Genomic DNA, 19,937 nt, shown 5'->3' on the forward strand with positions numbered 1-19,937 from the left:
GCTTGCTGTAATTTTTAGAGTTGCACCATTTGGCCAAATACCATATGATAGAGTAACATGGCAAAAATTATGCAATCCAGTAAGGGAGCTGGATGAGTTGCACTGAAGGTTGCACACTCAGCTAATTCTTAAAAAGACAGTGCTCTTCAATTACTCTCTCACAGAACTGGAAATTTTCCAGTGAGCACCACAGACGGTTGGATGACATCCTAATAATTAACTGATGATGGTCAGTGAAATGGCAGCAGCGTAGCAAACATCTGGCTAAGTGGCCGGGAATTTAACGTCTGTATGTCAGAAGTGCTAAGTTTCATAAGTGTTGATAGAGACCAGGTTTTCTTTCTATAAATCTATAAGGCTAGAAGTATCTAGAAGTATCCTCAGAGTCCCACCTTAGAGAGGACGTAGGTGCAGTCTCCATGGTGATCATACTGTTTCTTATCATAGGTGGAAATGTGGGAACCTCCCACTACAGAGCATGTTCCTGGGCATGACTTGTCTTGGCAGCTCCACTGGCCTCCATTACAGGTACTGGAAGAAGAGAGTTAGGTGGAATCAGTAACAGTGGTCCAGAACAAGAGGACACACGGTGCTGCTAGGTGCAGCTGCTTTGCTATTGCTTTCCCTTCAAGCTGTGGTTTGACACACAGGTTTATGAGTTTAAAAAATGCGGCGAACTGGTGATGCAATGTATTAAAATCAATTTCTCTGGTAAACATTCTCCTTGCTTATCTCATTGTTTTCCTTCTTTGGATGGGTGAACTCTCCAAAACAGGTTTTGGATAAATAATTGTGTAGATTTTTTTCAGGTAACATAAAGCAAGTTAAAATATCTCCTGGGTGGTTTTGGTTTTTTTTTTTTTTTTTAATACAAATGTATAATAAACTAATAAATAAGAAAAAGTAACTCCACATCTGCTCCTTTTACAGACTGTGTCTGTTTTCAAAGCTGATGTGGTAGAGCACAGGTACAGGATTAATAATTGAGAAACTGAGCTTGTATTTTGTCATCCCTTGCTTTCTCCAGAGAAAATAAATATTTGCAAATTCATTAATGACTACAACTTCATTCCCCTCAGAGAATTTCAAATGTTTGAACAAAATAGACAAAGAGGAAGCATTTTAATTGACTGGGGGAAATCTAAACATTGTAAATCCTTGCTTTGATCGCCATGAGATAGATAGAGTGCAAAGCCAGTTGTGGCTGCTGCTAAATAAAACAAATAATATTCTTTAAGGGTGCTTTGGAAATGTAGAGTTCAGTTAAATACACATATCAATTACCAATTATGCAATTGCATATAATAAACAATTAAACCTATTAAATATATGAGAGGAAATAGTGAGATAGAAAAGAAACAAAGGTTACCAGGTCTGGCATGGTTCTGAAAAAGAAGCTCCTGTAGCATAGGTTCTGCTGTTGTAAATACAGGAGCACTCCTGCTGGGGAATGCAGCCAGAATTGTTGATGTCATCAAATACAGTCCCTAGATTAAAAAAAAGAAAAGGAAAAAAAGAAAAAAAACCTTGATTAATTAAAGAGGCATTTCCTATACACCATTTTATTTGCTACAAATCCTAAATATTTTCTTAGCAAGAGACCTGCAGTTGTGAGTGGACACAGCAATGCCGAGGACAGCAGGACTATGTCAGTTTGCTGAGGGAAGGATTCAACCTTTGTGTTCTTAAATTCTACCTGCTCTGAAAGAGGGACTTGTTGTAGCATAGGTGGCTGGTTGAATGATTAGTCTTGATCTCTTTGCTGTTCTTTTTTCCTGCTTTCTGAATATTGCACATGTATTGGCAATTAATCCGGATATCTTTTCTCAGCTGACACATGACAAATGCTTGTCACTGGCAGCTGTGAAAAATACAACTATATGAGGCTTAAACCCCATGGTAAGCTCTTGTTCTTTTAGTTCAGAGATGTGAGTACTTAAGGACTTGCCTGGGGGGCAGAAACAGCCATCAATACAGTGTTCTTCACAAAACAGAGATCGTTCAGGATTCGTGCAGGTATCAGTACAGGGGGAGTTGCACTCCTGGTACTGCATGTTGTAAGGACACGTCTTGGCTGAAATATAAAGGAAGAGAGTTTTAATTTCTTTTCCGTCAAAAGTATTTCTAGTTCTCTGTACATTTGTATCCATTTAAGTTTTTAAGCTAACCAAACTGCAATTGACCACTAGCTCTCAAAATTTGCAAGTTTAACCACCTAAATCCCTATTCTACAGTTGAGATGTGCTTTCCATTACTCTGGTGCTGAACTGGCTCAATGAGTGGATTTCTGGGGACAGCAAGGTAATAACCTCAGAAGGCCAGCAAGGTCTGTTTTGACTGAAGGCTCCCTTCCCTGTGAACACCTGTATTGCTAGAGAAATGTAAGACTGAAATTCCTAAAGCTTTAGTATTTTTGCATTTTGAGATACCATCAGAAGGACAAATAGCACCTCATGGGCTTTTGTTTTAGAGCAAATGCTGCTGACAGCATCAATAGCTACCCCATAATCAAGTATATGTTTAATCAATACAAACTCATCACTATCAAGCAAGAGGAGATAAATAGGTGATTAGCCAGCCATACACCTGTGAAGATCCAACCAGTCAACTGAGAACAAGAATGCTAGAGCCATCATGAGGAAAAGAATCAGGAATACAAGCAAGCAAGCAAGTATGCCTCATTCTTCCTTCTTGCTTCTCCTTTATTTGCTTCCTACACTGTACTGGTTCATTAAATTACACTTTGACTCTCATTAGAGTATCCATGTTAGTGTTTTAGTAGTGTTTAATCCAGTTTGCATTAAAGTCCTTAGCTCTTTTTGCTGAAGTCTTCATGCTGGAACTTATACATCAGAATTTTCTAAAGGATTCAATCTTGAACAGGCTGTAACTCCTCCTGCATCCTCAGTGTTATTTGAGAGCTTGTTGTTGGTTAGGTACCAAGCATGAAGTAAGGCTGACTCCAGTGACACTCACGGCACAGTTTTGAAGTCCTCCAGTCCAGGGGCTGCCCACCAGCATGAGCACACTGCCGGGAGTACTCAGCAAAGGTGTCACAGATGCATGAGCTGTTTTCAGATTCTTCAGAGCGGCACAAGTCATCTTGGCAAGCCTTAATGTAGTCTTTAACATCAACTAGGTCATTACAGTCTGCAAATGCAGAGCTGGTCAATGTTTTCTCGCATATGTCATCCTTTGGAGGAAAAAAATAGACAAGTCTCAGTAAATAGAAAGAAGTGTGTGTGGGGGGGTGGAATTGTTATTTTTTGTAATTATTATGTAACATAATCTTATAGCTCTCTTCAAGTTGCTGTTGCCTGAGGGCTTTTCCTATTGACCTGTATGAAGTCATAGAAGGGAACAGATAAATTTGAAAGAAAAATAAAAGGATAGTCCAAAGATCCTTACGAGATCAGAGCAGTTATATGTCGGGAGAGAAGTGGCATCTTCACAGTGTTCTGTTGGCCCATCCATTTTCTGCAGATTCCCAAACTGCAAGGCTGTCATCTGAATATCTGTAGAAAAGCAGTTTAATAATGAAGATCAGATGTTTTTGTTCAAAGCAATTGTCTTCTTTTTTTTCTCTCAAGAATTTCCATCAAGGCTGGCCAAGACAGTTAGCTCCCTTAAGCCTTTAAATGTGATCATCACCCCTTCCAAAGGAAGCACTGCATCACTACCTCAATTTACTTTGTACAGCACCCTGGAAAGGCAAACATTGGAAAACAATTCTCAGCCTATTACATCTAGATGCACACTAAGATTTTTCCCAGAAAAATAACAAACCCTTTTCAGATTATATTGAGCCTGTTCAGGGCATAGGAAAAGAAAGATCTAAATGGAATTTGGACAATGGAGATTGTTGTAAGATAAGGTTTAAGAAAATGCTCAAGCTAGGAACAGTTTAAAAAAATAGGATCTTACAAAGATTATGCAAATCAGCAGGGAATATACTGATTTTGAGACAAAAATTAAACTAGAAATATACTGTCTAGAAAATAGAATTGCCTTTTGTTTTACTGAATATATTTCTATATTTATTTATCTTATTTGTGCAAATCTGCTCATTTTTATGGAGTTCCCAGGTTACTTTTACCAGCATGGTTTACAACAGCAGCAAGCAAGAGATATGCAATCAGTTGTTAGCACCAGTACTATATTTACACTCAAAGCATTAACTTACATAATCTGATCTCTCTACTGCATATTTTTAAATAGAGATTGAATCACATCTTATGGGTACACCATTTGACAGGATGGGAAAGATGAATGCTGATGATGTCAGCCTGTTGGAGATCCCATAAACCTTTTTTTTTTATTTAAAACACTTACTGTTTGAAATGAACTCATTGTATATGGGAAAGCCATTGAAGTCACCACAAAGTCCACAAGTCTGGTTGGCATATTTCTCATTCAATTCCAGCTAAAATGATGAACAGTAAGTTGATAGATGTTAGTATAAATATTCTAAAATATATTCAAGACCAGAGAAAACAGTTGCACCTGCTGTCTCTTAGTATTTCTTGTCGGATCTGTGGAATTTCTTTTAGCCATTTAATTCAAACATGAAGGATAGAATGAAGACAGGTTAGATTTGATTGCAGAGTCCAAGCTATTGATACTATTGACACAGACTTCAAATTTCACTGTACTATCTATACTATTCTTAGCCACTTTCTATTGATTCTTCAGGAAGAAAATCAAATCCACAGAAAAAAACGAATGCATAGCAGAGTGAAATTGAGCTAAAAAATATTTTGAAGGGGTAATTGGGCCCTGTAATAATACCAATATGTAATGATACAATGAAGGTGATTTTTCATTCTGTTTTAAGCAGATGCTTGCCATCCACTAGGTATAAATCTATGTAATTTTCTTTAGGGCTACCTGGATACAAACCTATCTTTACTAAGAAAGAATTGCTCAACAGTTGAGATAAGAAGGCAGTAGCAACCTCCTAAACAGGTAGAGCCAGGACTAATCAAAGATTAGCTCTGTTCTCTGAAGGGGCAAACAGGTGCAGGAGCAGTTCTTACCAGAATGCTGTCCTTTTCATTCCACAATAACACAACACCGACTTTGCTGCCAACTTTCACATAAATGCTGCTCTTCTCTATCGTAATACCAGATTGACTATAGGGCAGTTGAACTCTGGGAAAAGGCAGAAAGAATGCTAGTTAGCTTCTGATCCAAATGTTTGATAAGAAGAAGGGAAAGTCTTAGTGGTATCTGCCACCCGTAGGAACTCTAAAATAGTGTATTTTTGGGAAAGAAAAGCAATTATAAAATAGGATGGTTCAATGTTATCAAATATGGATCTAAATTTGGATCCAGCTCCTCAGAACATTTCATCCAAATTTTATTTTTGAGGCAATACTTAAGGGAAGTATTTATTTTCTGTGACAGGAATTAATAGCATTTTATTCATTATTTATGTCGGCAAAATTGTCAGATCTATTAAAGAACACATAATTGTTTCCCCCCCAAAGACACCAAAGTACTTGGCAAGATTGGGGAACAAAAGCCTGTGGGTACCTAAGAAGTGTTATGAGTGAACTTACCCATTGCCATCGACTATGACAGCATCTTTTGTTAGTTCGGCAACAACACCTTCGAGTTTCATGGTGATGTGGCTGATTGTTGGAGTGTTTGCCACCACTTCACGCCTAATCTGGATGTTGAAGTCCTCATAGGCAGCGTTGCAGTGGGAGGCAAAAACGTAATTACAGAGCCCAGGGAAGGTGAATATGTCCCCGTCGAAGGTCTTGAAGTGGAAGTTGCCCCATGTGCTGCACACACGGCCATTGTGAGCAGGATTAGCAGCTGTGAATTAAGACTGGCTGTTAAAAATGACTTAAAATCCCCAGCCTCCACATGGGGAAAATCTACTTGTCCAAAGCTTCATTTTCTAACTGAATGTTTTTTGCCTGCTTAGCTCCATTTGTTGTTTTCTATCTAAGCACTATACAGCTGTGTATTCATTCATCATTCATATCCATTACTCATATATCCTACAAATGGTTACAGTTATGTTCAGCTACAGCTTAATTAGTCACCTAATTTCAGCTATAACAACAGTTTATTTCTAATCACCGTGTTTCTCTTCTGAATTATCCATGGCTGCCTTTATCAGTGCCTTTCCCCATTTATATTAAAGTCTTCTGTCTATACCCCCTAAAACTAAACACTTACTTCCTTTACTTACATGTTATTGCTAGATTTGTCAGCAGTGATGGGAAGATGTTCAAGTTAGTTGGAATTCTGAAAGAATCTAGAAAAAAAAAAATAAGAAAGTAATCAAAAACTAGCATAACAATTTGTATGTAGGATAGACCCAGGAAGGACTAGAGTGTTAATATGTCAGACCCAAGGAAACAATATTAAGTCTATTTTATTTTACACAGGTTAAAAGTAGATAGAAAAATTTGAAGTCAGGATACTTAAGTCAAGAGAAATTGCTTTCACCTGTGATGATCTGCATTTTTTACATGTTAACTTTGACCTTTTTATGAAACTATGCTTCATTAGAATATTGGAATTCTTCAGAGACATAGAACAATACAAAGGGCTAAGAAGTACTAAATTAGCTTCTTACTGCTACAAAAGCATAGTTGCCTTCTCATTACACCTCCTCTTTTTAAGGAGGGAATAAAAATCTTAATTATCACCTTTTCTCTGTTTTATATTTTTATGTTAAGGGGCTGAAAACTCTTCAAAATGGCCACACCTTGGTTGTACAGGACAGACACAAATCATTACATGGCAAAAGTCAGCGAGGATGGGGTGCCTTCTTGGTTTCCCAATGTCAGCCACTGATTTCACAGCAGGCCAAAGTGGTCTCCCTTCCTCTTTTTAAAAGGAGCCAAACATCACTTTGGTTTTATATGTACATGTTCATGCAGATATGCATACAGCCTCTGCAAACACATCTATTTTCTTAGTTAACTATGATTATACAAGTATAACCATACTGTGTAATGTGTGTGTGTACTTAGTAACTGGTGTCTAGCAAATATGTTACACTTCTTAGAGAGAGAGAGATGTTAATACACATTTCTTTTCATCTGGAACCACTGGCAATATGCTAAGCAGGTTTTTTTTTAAATGCATTTTTATTATTCAGTATAGATGTAGCAAATAAATACAAATATACAGTATAAATAAATGTACCATTCCGTTTCTGTAGAAGGTCCCCAGAGAACTGATTTCCTATTTGGCTTCCAATCTGACCTCCTGTGAAAAAATTGTGAAAAGCATATTAAGAATAATATCCTGAACTTTTAAAGCAAAGCATTTAGCTAGGATCAAAGGACCCAAATACAACTCCGTAAAACAAAGGGGAGGGTCTCCTTTATCTTATCAGAGAAAATGAAACAGGCTCCTCAAAAAAGCTAAAATGTAATTATAGAAAGAGACATTCTATTACAAATACTCAAAGTTTTCTAATCCAAATAACATATATATTTTGTAATATATATATTACAAAATATATATTTGTTACTGCCTGAGCAGTAACCCAGAAGTAACTCGATGAACCTGGTTTCCTGTTCTACCCATCTACTCAAAGCTTGTTCAAATTCACATCTTCTCTGCAGAAAACCTTAAGCATCATGCTATAAAGCTGTTTGACCAAGGGTTCTTGCTACAACACCTGAAGAAAAGACTTTTGAGAGATGACAAGTATTCTTCGGAATGCTTTGATTCCTAGAAAAAGACTGACCCTGACCTCCTGGTTTGACGTTCTAAGGTCTTGGATTTTATAAGTAAATATATCAGGGATTTCCTGTAAAAGTTGAAGGGCTACAACTTTATTTTGTGAAGGACTGAATGAAGTCAGGATGTGATAACTGTGCTTGTAACAGATTGACTAATAGGTACCTTTAATCTGCCAAGTCTTAATCCTCACAGGATTTAAGTGATGAAATGACTGATATCTGAATCCTTACCTGGATTATGTGAATGAGCACTGTAGGTGCCTAGAGAATTTCTCAGTCAAACCAGAATTGCCTATGGAGTTTGCCCTAAGTTAGGCCCCCTTTTTCCTTATACAATAGGTGAGAAGGGTTCACAAAGAACCCCAACAGATTACTTGCTATGGAGCAGAGGGTTCTGGGCAATCCCACCATAGCTAGAAGTTGCTGCAGTGTATGCAGTTTCTTTCAGCTCTAAGCTTTTAATTCTTTTCTCATTTAACTTTGTGCTTGACCGCTAGTGATGCGCAAAGAAGCAACATGGGACAGAGTTTAAGCATTTTCCATTTCCTGCTCATCTTTGAATATCATAGATAATAACATTAAGTAAATGTATTCACATCATTATAATTTATACTGGTTGTATTTGATGAAACCATAATTGGTGAAAAAATTGATAAAGATCAGGCAAGAGAAATACCTCTTTAAGTCTACATAATAGGCTGAAGTTTGCTTTCACATTACACATCCATAGGAATCTCAGCAGGCATAGAATCACAGAAGGTTTGTTTATTCTAGTGTGGGAACCTTTGTAACAGAGCAAAATAGATCTATATATGTATTTTGTTCTGTTAATTTTTCTCAAGGAAACAGCAGGAGCTTTTATTTACTAAGCAAATACATCATTCCCAAGGAAATTCTACCTGCAGTGGTTTGTTTAGCAATTACACAATGCCATGTTGTTTACTGTTATAAAAATAAGCGTCTCTCGATTGTAAGAAATTTACTATTTGATAATTAGGAAACTAACCTAATGATTAAGAATATTTGGATGCATCCTGCAAAGTCTATATCCAGCTGGCAATTATTGTTGTCACCAGTTTATAAAAGTTAATATTTGACACGAAATATACAGCCAGTCACACGGTGTTTGCTGAGATGGCATGGGATGGGACCACAATTCTTTAGCCTGGATATCGGAAAATATTTTCCACAGGGTGTGTTTCAAATGAAGAGGTGTTTGCTGGGCACTGTCTAATCACCACTCATTTGTCAAAGCAGTTTATCAGATTAGCACTGCACAGGAGAAATAACTTTCTTGTTCCATGAATGGCTGCAAACACTTCTGACCAGCACTGCATAACTCCAAACAGAAGTTTATACTCTATGAGACCGTTGTGTTTTCAAGCACAATACAGACCAACTGGCCAGTGATTTAGTGTTTATTTCACAAACTATAAAGCAGTCTTAAATTATATTTGCACTTTCCAATGTTTTGAAAATGATATGCAAGATAAATTTACCTAGGCAATCTGCAGATTTTAAAATGTCAGCTGACAGGCCAGAAATTACTGGACATGAACAGGACTGATTTATCAAGCTTGTACTCCTGCAAGTAGCTCCAATTTGATTGGTTCCATCAGCTTAACAGGGTTATTCATATTAATAAAAACTGCCAAGACCAGACCTGATTCATATAATATTGACAGGTTAAAAAACCCTTCCAAAATAATGGATTGTGGTCTCACATAAATCTCCCTGTCATGTACCTACTCAGTACCTGTAATTTATATAAACATTTTGCATGGGGTATTATAAATTAGTTACTGCACAATTAGTTACTGAAAATCCTTGCCATACGAATATTCCCTCCTGGTTTCTTTTGCAAAAGAAGTTGCAAAAAATGTTGAGAAATCTGGTATTAGCTCCTGATAGATGACAAAATATTGAAAAATATTGAAAAATATTGAAAAAATAGCAAGTGGAAAATGTAGTGGTCTTAATTTCACAAGAACCATAACAATCATAATGAATTCTAATACAAAATGCAACAGGAATAAAATTCTTTTTTAAGGCATATGGGACAGTGAAAATCTGACATTTTAAGACATGAATAAGAGTTTTTTTGGATTTGATCTTCAAGGCTACTTTCCATATGTAGTTATAGTAGTATATAGAAGTTTAGTCAATATTAAATTGCTCCAGTTAATTGACAGACATTTAAAATGAAAATATATAAAGAAATCAGCCACCTCTTATATGAATCAATTAGTATAGTTGTTTAAAATGTATTACTAGGTCTAAACAGAGTATTTTTTCTTTTCCCAATAAAAAGAAAATTTCTTACCTATTTGATGGATACAGCAAACTGCTAACAGGAAAGCCCATTCTGGTAGCAATATCCCCCTGCCAAACCCCATCTCGAGTGGAGTTTGGCACAAGGATGTTGGGTCTAAACTTGATCAGGACTGCAGTTCATCTGTGCTTCATCGCTCTTATATAGTAGGTGACTTTGGCTTCAGTCCCAGATTGATTCAGAGAGTGTAGAAAGGTGAGGTTTGGGGGATTTTAGCTATTGAACAGGTAAACAGAAGATGCTCTTCCTTCCTTAGAAACTGGCCGTTATTTGCATTTTGGGAGGAGTAAATACATTTACGTATGTACATTTTAGGATTCTATCTAGTAATGAAATGATTGCAAATAAAATGCAACTCCTCCTTCACAAATACCAGGTCCTGGAACAAATTTAATTTGGTGTTGCTTTACAGTTATGCAGATGGATGGCAAGTAACTGTTCCAAGTTTTTTAGTACTATAACTGATGCCAGGCAACTCCTTGGCAAAAAACCCTACTGATTTCTGAAGTATGTGGGGACCCAGCATCAAGAAGTCCCTCCATGCTTATTGGGGCAGTTAATCTTCTAGTAAAAATGACAGAATAATAACCTAGAAGGGTGTTGCAGTCTCAAATGGCCACTCTGTGTATGCCATGGAAACCCTCTGTGTGGCACTGACAGGCATTAGGCATCCAGCTGAGAAAGATTCACCCACACCCATCCTGCATTTGTTAGAGAGAGCCTTAAACCTTAAAATCTACTTTTCAGTTCTCTGGTTTTGCCTCCTCATAGAAAACATCAGGAGCCAGCCAGACAGCCAGCCAGTCTCGTAGCAGCTTTCCAGGACTAAAAAGATTGATTATAGTCTGTGATCATGATTGCATTGTTTCAGAATCATTCTTGTTTAATTCGGTTCACATCCATAGAGTTATGAGAAATTAGTGAAACAGGCAATGAATCAAGGGTATAAGGCTTGCCAGTAAAGGTTTAACAGACCTTTTTTTCCTGAGCATTGGCTTTTTGCAGTTTTACTGGGCAATCATTTCAAAAGCAGGAACAAATGCATACTACAATAAGCTCAGACAGTATTTCTACTTCTTGTCACTTTATCTTTTTTAGCTTGATATTAGAGGTAGGATGAGTTGCTCTGGGCAGATTTCTGTCTATTTCCTAGGTCAATAGATCTTACTTTATTAGTAAAAGATGGACAAAACTATTCAAAGTTACTGAAACAATTCTTTTAAACTGCTAGGTTTGGCAAAAACAATTTCCAGTCTGGCACTTGGTATATACACCATTTTCCCTCAATTCACCCTCAGCTTTAGCCTCCTCACAGTTTTCCAGAGTGCAGGTAGCTGATGGATTAAAAAAATCTCCATCATAAAGAATGGAACGAAGGCTCCTGCTCAGTGGGGGATTTAGCCAGAGGGATCTGGGAGATATAATTTGGGGTGGGGGGAGCCTCAGGGGTAAGGAGAAAAAAACCACAAAAACTAGGTTGTGTGGAGAGGCAGAAAGGAATTTCTTTGGGTAAAAGAGTTTTACCTTCTACATGTCTGTAAGATTCAGTTCAGCAGTGTCTGCTTGTGTTTATCATTTCTGGTGAAGCAGGGGAAGGACACAAATTCAGGAAGGTGTTATAATTGTAAAATGGGATCACAGCCATAACCTAACTCCTTTGGGTTCTAACCAAAATCCTACCCTGCAATCATACATTTTAAAATATTTCCGTAAAAGAATAGGGGCTTATAATACAATATTCCATTCAGGTGTTACTGAATTGAATGATGCAATTTTCTTTCCATTTTTTTCCAGTTGAGCCCCTATTTCCACTTCTGTATAGCTCTAAAGAGATCAGAGCCTCACCTATTTAGTGCTATAAAATGAATTCAAAATAGTTTCTTTATGGAGTTTTATCTGGATTTGATCTCTGGATTGAAATCAGTGAAAGCTTGCTATGGCAATGTTGGGGTACTTAAACCAACATTTTGGCCTGCTATAGTATGAAACGTTCTCTGTCAAAATGTCCAGGATGTTTAATAAAGTTACATCTTCCTAAGAAGTAGTAAGCTATTTACATACTCTAAATCTGTATCTTTATGCTTCAGCAAACCAGGATAAAAGAAAATACTGCATTTCCTGCCCATAGAACATGGTTTTATTCTGTGCCAGTACTCATAATGAATATAAATTCATCTGTACATAGAGAAGGCAAATGGTTTCTTGTTTACGTGACCAGTTAGCTGTATTAAACAAATATACTCTAAGCTCACTTATACAATTAGACAAGCCACCCAACAAACCTGGCTTTCAGCAACCAATGTGCATATGCCTTTAGCAATGGGCTGTTTGTGATGGTTAGGAGGAGCAGAGCTTGCCTCCCTTCCCAGTTACACCCACCTCTGCACGAGGGGCATAGCAGAAAGTCGGGATCTTCTTGTGCTGCTTTGAAACATTCGGAGAGAGTTTCTTGATTTCCACTGGGTGTACGAGAGCAAGGGAATAGTGATAAAGGGATGAGCTTTCTGAGGGTGCAGACAATGCTTTTCATACCCATCTGGTAAAGGTGATGAAGAGGTCCATACCTAGGATGATTAGGAGTGTCACTGGGGTCAAGGCTGCTTCCTTTTTTGCCCTGTCTCTTTTGTGGGGATTTTCTGTTGCTAGGCAGAGTGCTAATATCAAACACTTCCTCTTTTTTCTAAGATAGTTTTTAATTTTCACTCTAATAACTCTTTGTGACCAAAGCAATGCATGTCAGACTTCAATATGTTATTCCACTAAGCATTTAGCAGTGCACAGTAGTTGTTCAGAAGGCTGTCCCAGTTGTACTCAAAGGTGTTCTTCAAAAGATATTCTCCAGGAATTTTGCTCAAACCTTTCCATGTTCTGGTGTTTTTTTGATTCCTACTGCTCAGACCGAGATTTCTGATCTCTAGGGATGGTCAGAAATGTTCCAGTATTCAGCTGATTCAACCTTACAGCCTCTCTCTTCCTTCCTCCCTCTCCACCCCAAGGAATGGATGAAATTGTTAATAACATTTCCAGGTGCAGAAGAAATTCACAGAATTCACAGAGTGACTAGGTTGGAAGAGACCTTCAACATGACTGAGTCCAACCCAAATTCAGGTCACTCTGTTAGGTGGCTTATGAAAGTTTGAGAGCTATCAGGGTTTTTTTTTGTTTTTTACTGATTGTTAGGAGAATCACATCTGTAGATAAAAGTATCCCAAAAATTAGAAGGGTTTAAGCAAACACATTCATTGGTCACAATTGCTTCATGTGGTTCATGTAGATTAAAAAACAGTTATTCAAGGACTTCTCAGTTTCCCAGATAATGCAATGAAAAGAGCTTACATAGGAGCAAGCTCTCCCCTACAGTTGTACTGGGGAAAGAAACTCCAGAAGCAAGTTCTGAAGTGCTGTAATAACAGAAGCTTAGCAGCTGTTTTTACTGTTAATTTGTATCAAGAACATGCCAAGGGACCACAGTTTTGGGGATTGGCTGGCACTAAAACAAAGCACTTTCATTTCCAAGAGGAAATTTTTGGGGAAATGTTGAAGGCATTATTTATTTATTTTATGCATTTTTGTCTGTTTTTTCTCAGTTTAAACGTGTGTAAAAACCAGAAGCTTGTCTTGACATCTAAGTATTAATTCCCATGGCAAATAAATCAGGATAGATCTGTAGAGATGACAAGACACCAGTTAGCGGAAAGTTATTGGAAGTCATTGGAAGTTAACTGCAACAGCCAAGGATATGGCTGACAAATATTCTTCTCTGATTCTGATCTTGTTTCAAAAATCTGTACCAATGGATTGATCACTAAAAATACCTCTTGTAACATTCAATCAAATAATTCTGAGGAGGGATATACTATCTCCAATTTTACCTTTTTTTCTTGGTTTCTTGCACAGAAGTAGGGGCAAAACTTGTGACATTGACTGTACTGGTTTACTCTAAAATTGCAAATGCCAGATAAAATTTCAGTATCATATATACTATAAATACCATAATTACAACCTGAAAGTAGATAATGTAATATGAGGGTGGCAAAGGTAAGCATTCAGAATTTAGGTAGTAGTAGTAGCAAGGCTCTTAGTGAAAACCAAAATCATTAGCCTTCTGTGTTCAAATTACAGCTGGTGTAGAGATAAGAACTTGTCCCTCCTCACAGCTGTGATAAACCAGAGACAGATGGGACCTGGGTTTTGTGCCCAGTTTGGGTTTGTGCCCAGGCATTGTGCCTCAGATCTGTGAAGCCATTGCTTGCCATGTCAACTGGCAAAATGAAAGAATTGGACTGGTCAGAGAAGAGCCCATTGTGGCGTGGAAATTAACGTAACGTAATGACAGCCTGCAATTAACGTCAACGAAGTTGGTATTAACTTAAGCAGAGGATCCGGCACACCCTTTCCCCAAGCACTCTGGAGGTTTAGCTGCTGTCCTCAGCTTGTCCTGCTGTAGTTTTCTCACCTGTCTCTGACAGCCTCAGTCATTCTTTCCTTCCATCAGGCTACAGGTTACTCCCCAAGGTTTTACTTTCCAGCCCTTCTCAGGGATTCCCTCTCCACCCTTTGTTTCAATGACTTGTTAACTTCCCCACAATAAATATGTGCACTGCCACTGTGGAAGAAAATGCTGGATGCTCTCTGGCCATGGGCTCCTTTCCCTGGTTCTTAGAATAAATTATACAGTCTGGGTTTTTTTAGTATAACATGTCGCATCACTTGAGAAATCTCATAGAGGTTTCTCCAGAGACAACAAGGCTGAAAATCATGTGGAGAGAGAGTTAAACTCTAGCAGTGCATGGCAGATGAGCTCTGTGTTATACACTGTTATCACTTTTTACTTTGTTACAGTAATTTTAGAACTGGTTATGCAAGGTACTGTGGAATGTGGAAGAAAACTTTCTATGGAGATTAGATTGTCTAAGTGGGAAAAAAAAAGATGAGAGCTAAGAGCAGTGAAGGTTAGAAATAATGAAGTAACTTGCCTCATTTTTCAGCAGTATTAGCCCATGATCCTCAATTACAGAGTGACATCTTAAGTGTGTGGTTATATTAAACTTGTCTAGTTCCACCCCCCTGCTGTGGGACACCTTCCGCTAGGCCAGGTTGCTCAAAGCCCCATCCAACCTGCTCGGAACACTTACAGGGATGGCACATCCACAGATTGTCTCAGCAAGCAGGCCCAGTGTTTCACCACCCTCATGGTAAAGAATTTCTTCCCAACATCCAACCTAAACCTGCCCTCTTTCAGTTTGAAGCCATTCCCCGTTCTCCTGTCTCTTTTGCCCTAGTAAAAGTCCCTCTCCAGCTTTCTTGCAGGCCCATTTAAGGGACTGAAAGGCTTCTCTAATGTCTCTCCAGAGCCTTCTCTTTTTCAGAGAAAAACCCTCTCAGATTTTCCTGACAGGAGAGGTGCCCCAGCTCTCTGATCATCTTTGTAGCCCTGCTTTTGACTCATTTCAACAGGTCCGTGCTCTTCTTATGCTCCAGAGCTGGATGCAGTGCTCCAGATGAATCCCCTCCCTCGAGCTACTGGTCACACTGCTTTTGGTACAGCCTAGGATACCACTGGTTTGACATCTGGAATGTCAAGCTTCTTATCTGGGAGGTTCAGGCTCTAAGTTTAATTCTTATCTGAAAACTGAGTTTAGAGGCTCAGCTGAACTTTCCGTCTGAAGCATCAAGCTTGCCGTTCTGTCTCTCCTTGTCAGTGGATGTCTGGGCTCCAAAATTTCATCGCCCTTTTGTGCAAGATTATCCATTGTGAGTTTAATTATTTTTCTATAGTTTTGCAAAAAAATCACATGTGGTTTATGATTTATTATTCCTCCAAATTTTTGGGTACCTGAACTGAAATAAAAAGTTTGACAGATGACATATTTGTGGCTTGAAATTTCTTGGAGGGAGCTTTTAGGTCTTCACACAAGTACTCATCTTGTAACACATCTAAATGCTTCAGTACCAGCCTCTTACTACTAATTCTGTTTTCATCTTTATTTTCCTAACTCATTCCTATTTAAATTTCAGAGATCCTCTTTAGTTGTTAAAAAATCACCATGAGATTGTTAAATGCGCCTGCTCAGGAACAGGGAATCAATGTTCTAGTTTAATTCCTTTTCTTACATATAGTCATCTTCCCTAAAATGCTTCTTAAAAGTAGGATTTTCCAAATCCCTAGGCATTGCCATGTACATAGGACATCACAAGAGCTGCCACTTAAATGAAGGAGAGGGACTGTGACCCTTGTGGCTGTTAAAATGTTCTCCTTATTTTATCTGTCAAACCCTGGTAACTACCAGACGTTGGGAAGAGAGCCCAGCTGGTGCTGAGTACATCACCTGCTCTCTGAGGGTGTTCTGCAGCCAGCAAACAGAATGAGAGGGGCAAAGCAGGAATAGGGGCAAGCAAGCTGCTGCTTCCATAGATCATGGCATCACCCTTTATTTTAAGACCAAGCAAGAATTACAGGACAGCAAACTGCTGCCTGCTGCTGCTGGGGTAAATAAAGCAGCTGAACTGATTTTCAAACCACTTACAACTCATTTTAAGTACTTAGTAAACAAAATCAGGTTATTTCTGCCGATGTCTGTGTTTAAACATGGACAGGACACAAATCAAAGTAAGAATCTTGGCGTTTCTTTGCACTGCACTAATTTCAGTTGCAACAAGAGGTTTCCCAAGCAATACATCTGTACTGATTGCTGTATTATTTTACTGCTGAGGTGAGTGGAAATTTTAAGTTTTGTTCTTTACAAACAGAAAGAACATGCAAAACCACTTGCACTTGGTTTAAATGAATTGCCATTCTACATATGGTATTTAGGGGCCAGTCAGAGCAGAATGTCAAAGCCTCCTAGCTCTCTTCTGTCCTCAATTTTTCAGAGCTGGATCTCAGGCAGTCAGTTTATTGTAGCTGAAATAAATATTTAAAACTGTTAATTATATTCTTTTGAGCATCTAAATCATGAGTAATATCAAGGTAGTTTATTAAACTGCATTGCATACAGAAGTGCTGAAATTTCTATCATAATGGAAAAAGGAGGACACAAATCTTTTCCCTTAATTTTTCTTAGGGTATCCCACACCCATACTGCATACCACCCACAGCTGCAATGAGATTGTGTAGCTCATTGTCTATGTAAAGCATAATATTTTAATTCATATACCCTGTGCCTTGTGCTAAGATTAAGTGATTTAAGCAACGTGTCGTCCTCCACAACTCATCTCTTGATGGGGTAGGTAAAGCAGTTGAACTCTTCCAAACCACTTGCAACCCATTTGAAATATTTAGGAAACAAAAACTGGGCATTTCTGTTAAAGTCTGAGTCTGGATGTGGATAGAATACAATTTACAAGTAAGAATCTTGATGTATAATGCAAGAAATGTTAACAGAAAAAGTATCAAAATAAATTTGCTCTAATTCAGAAGCAAAGTAATGCTGTGATCTCTAGCAGGAATCTGGTAGGATTTTGCCTCTCACAGAAGTGGATATGGCAGTCTGTTGAGAGTCAGGAGTCCTCGGATTTGCTATCAGCTTCATGATGTAGAATGCAAAATTTCTCTTGTGTCTGATTTCCATCTCTGTGCCTGGCTAAATATTTTCATTTTAAGTATCTCAAGAAGAAACTAACAAATTCTACATTTATATCCTGTTCTGAGAGAAATCAATTCTAGTTGCTCCTAGCGTCAAAAAACCTAATTACTAAAAACTGATAATTTTAAATGCAAATCCTTTCCCCCATATTCTAGTGTGCTGAGGGTAGGAATGGGCTCTTCTGCCTACAGTGACTTCATTATACCTTGACACTAGGAGCAAATTAAAGTACCTTTGATGTTGTCCTAATGTGAGCAAAGTAACTAATGCTCTTTTGTTTCACTCATGGAAGAGAAGTATTTCACCTCTTGGGACTCTTGTGTGTAACGGAGCATAATGTTGGATTAAAATAAACCCACCTTAATTGAGAGTGGTGGCCAACCACAGACCTTGCTGAATACACACCTGGACAATCCAGTGGGTTTTTCCATTTAATGCTACTTATTTCCTAACAAAATCCTGTACATATCAAGATCAAAGACAAGTAAGACTTTGGGAGAGAATTTCCAGTTTGACCAGTCATGAAAGAACTGAATGAGCTCATTCTGTACGTAAGAGACATTAGCCGTACCCAAAAAGACATCTGTCTCTAGAATTATTTACTAGGGTATTTGTGGATCAAATCCATATGAAAGTTCTGAATGGAGCAAAACCTTTGGCACGTTATATTTTGAAACCAAGGAGAATTGAATAGAATGTCAAGAAACTCTCATGTTGTTCTTTTGGGCGTACCCGCTAATTAGTCACTATTATAGCTAATATTTGCTCATAAAGTGAAAGGAACATAACTATATTTATGCATGTGAATTAGCCAGTTCTACATCAAAATTTATTTTAAAAATAATTTTCCTCAGACTATTTTTATTCAAAGGCCATTGAAAGTTAATGTGGGAAAGTTACTCCTATGGGCTTACAGGCAGGAAGATTATCTGAATTGATTTAATGAAGAATGCCTTGGGAGAAGAATTGTCTTTGGGTATTTTTTTTCAGTGGTCCAGAAATCCAGACAATGAAAGTCATGACAAAGTTCTACGCAAATTTATGTTTTTCTTAAATAATGCTAATTTGCTAAAACATAAGAATTTGCAGTTGTATTTTAGTGATTAACCTCCTAGCTCTCTTCTATCCTCTATTTTTCAGAGCTGGCTAAGAATTTAAATTTCATAGAACATTATTCACCTCCCACTGAAATCAATGATGAGACTTCTATGGCAGCTCATATAAATTTTATTAATTCTTTAATAATGCATGCTTTGATAATGGTTGTATCCTTTCCCATGCTGCCTCACAGAGTGGGCAAAGAGCTTCCTATCCCAAGGCAATGCATAATGCAATGTATAATCACAGCAGCTGAATGACTGCATATCTACTCCTATGAGTTAATATCTTGATCAAGCAGTTATACATTGGCTTGAACTTAACTGACTCCATTTTTCATTTGTTCTGGAGTGTTTCTTATATCTTTACTTCACAGCGCTGCCAGACGAGATTACACAACATTTTCCATGCAAAGGCCCTCTTTCCAACTGCTATGACTTTGTCAAAATTTTAATTTCTTGAAATTTCTTTTCTAAAAACTTAATTTCTTCAGTTGACACTTTATAGACTTTTGATCCACTTCCGCCAAGTCTTTTATGAGGGAGGAGGTGGAAACACTTCAGTGAGAATGTAGAAAGAGTATAAATTGCTTGATATATCATTTAAAAAATCAACATATTGCCTCATCATGGAATTTGGTGGGGACTTGCTTGTGTGACAATCATGCCTTGTCAACTGCACTTGAAAAACCAAACACTTTTCCATTAGAACTGATCAGAAATCAAGTTGTTCATACAACTGCTGATGCCATCCTAGGGTGTTACATTTAGCTCAGAGAGATCCTGGTATTTCTATTGTGCGTAAAGCATTTAATGGATGCCAAATCAAACTCTTAACCTTTCTGTAATTCAGCAGGAAAGTAAACTAGACAGTGGGAAACAGAATCAAACCCTTCTGATAAACATGTTTGCTTTGCTAATAAGTTTGAAGGTTTTTTTACCCCAACACTAGTGTAAGACAAGAACAGTAAGTAAGCTGATGTTGGTTTTAACCAGATGAGGACTCCTTCCACCCTGATTATTTAGTATAAGCATGACCACAAGTACGTGAGAGAAAATGTCCATCCAAACCAAATACTCCATCTGTGGCCATGGCCAACAGAATATCAAGGAAAGAGCTGAGCAGGCACAAAGTGATAATTCTGATGAATACCCTTGAGTGCTGCACAAACCTGTGCTCAGGGGAGCTCGATGTGACTCCTTTGAG

At 37.9% G+C, this 19,937-nt stretch overlaps 1 protein-coding gene and 1 long non-coding RNA gene across 2 annotated transcripts in view; both read right to left on the reverse strand.

Moving 5' to 3' along the window:
- Positions 1-6,118, reverse strand: part of LOC132328387 (mucin-5B-like) — a 37,006-nt gene extending 30,888 nt beyond the window's left edge. Inside the window, exons 1-9 of the mRNA XM_059848206.1 lie at positions 6,094-6,118; positions 5,562-5,823; positions 5,037-5,151; positions 4,333-4,423; positions 3,409-3,515; positions 2,977-3,193; positions 1,949-2,074; positions 1,370-1,487; positions 393-531 (exon numbers count right to left, since the gene is read on the reverse strand). Of these exons, the coding sequence (XP_059704189.1) occupies positions 393-531; positions 1,370-1,487; positions 1,949-2,074; positions 2,977-3,193; positions 3,409-3,515; positions 4,333-4,423; positions 5,037-5,151; positions 5,562-5,823; positions 6,094-6,118 (1,200 nt within the window). The remainder of the gene's footprint in view (positions 1-392; positions 532-1,369; positions 1,488-1,948; positions 2,075-2,976; positions 3,194-3,408; positions 3,516-4,332; positions 4,424-5,036; positions 5,152-5,561; positions 5,824-6,093) is intronic.
- A 103-nt stretch (positions 6,119-6,221) lies between these two features.
- On the reverse strand, positions 6,222-10,216 carry LOC132328849 (uncharacterized). The gene is made up of 3 exons (XR_009486880.1): positions 10,039-10,216; positions 7,171-7,233; positions 6,222-6,271 (listed from the first exon to the last, which is right to left on the reverse strand). It is a non-coding gene; the product is annotated as an uncharacterized LOC132328849 (long non-coding RNA).
- Between the last annotated feature and the right edge of the window lie 9,721 nt (positions 10,217-19,937).

Source organism: Haemorhous mexicanus, chromosome 6 (assembly GCF_027477595.1).
Source record: "Haemorhous mexicanus isolate bHaeMex1 chromosome 6, bHaeMex1.pri, whole genome shotgun sequence".
NCBI lineage: Eukaryota > Metazoa > Chordata > Aves > Passeriformes > Fringillidae > Haemorhous > Haemorhous mexicanus.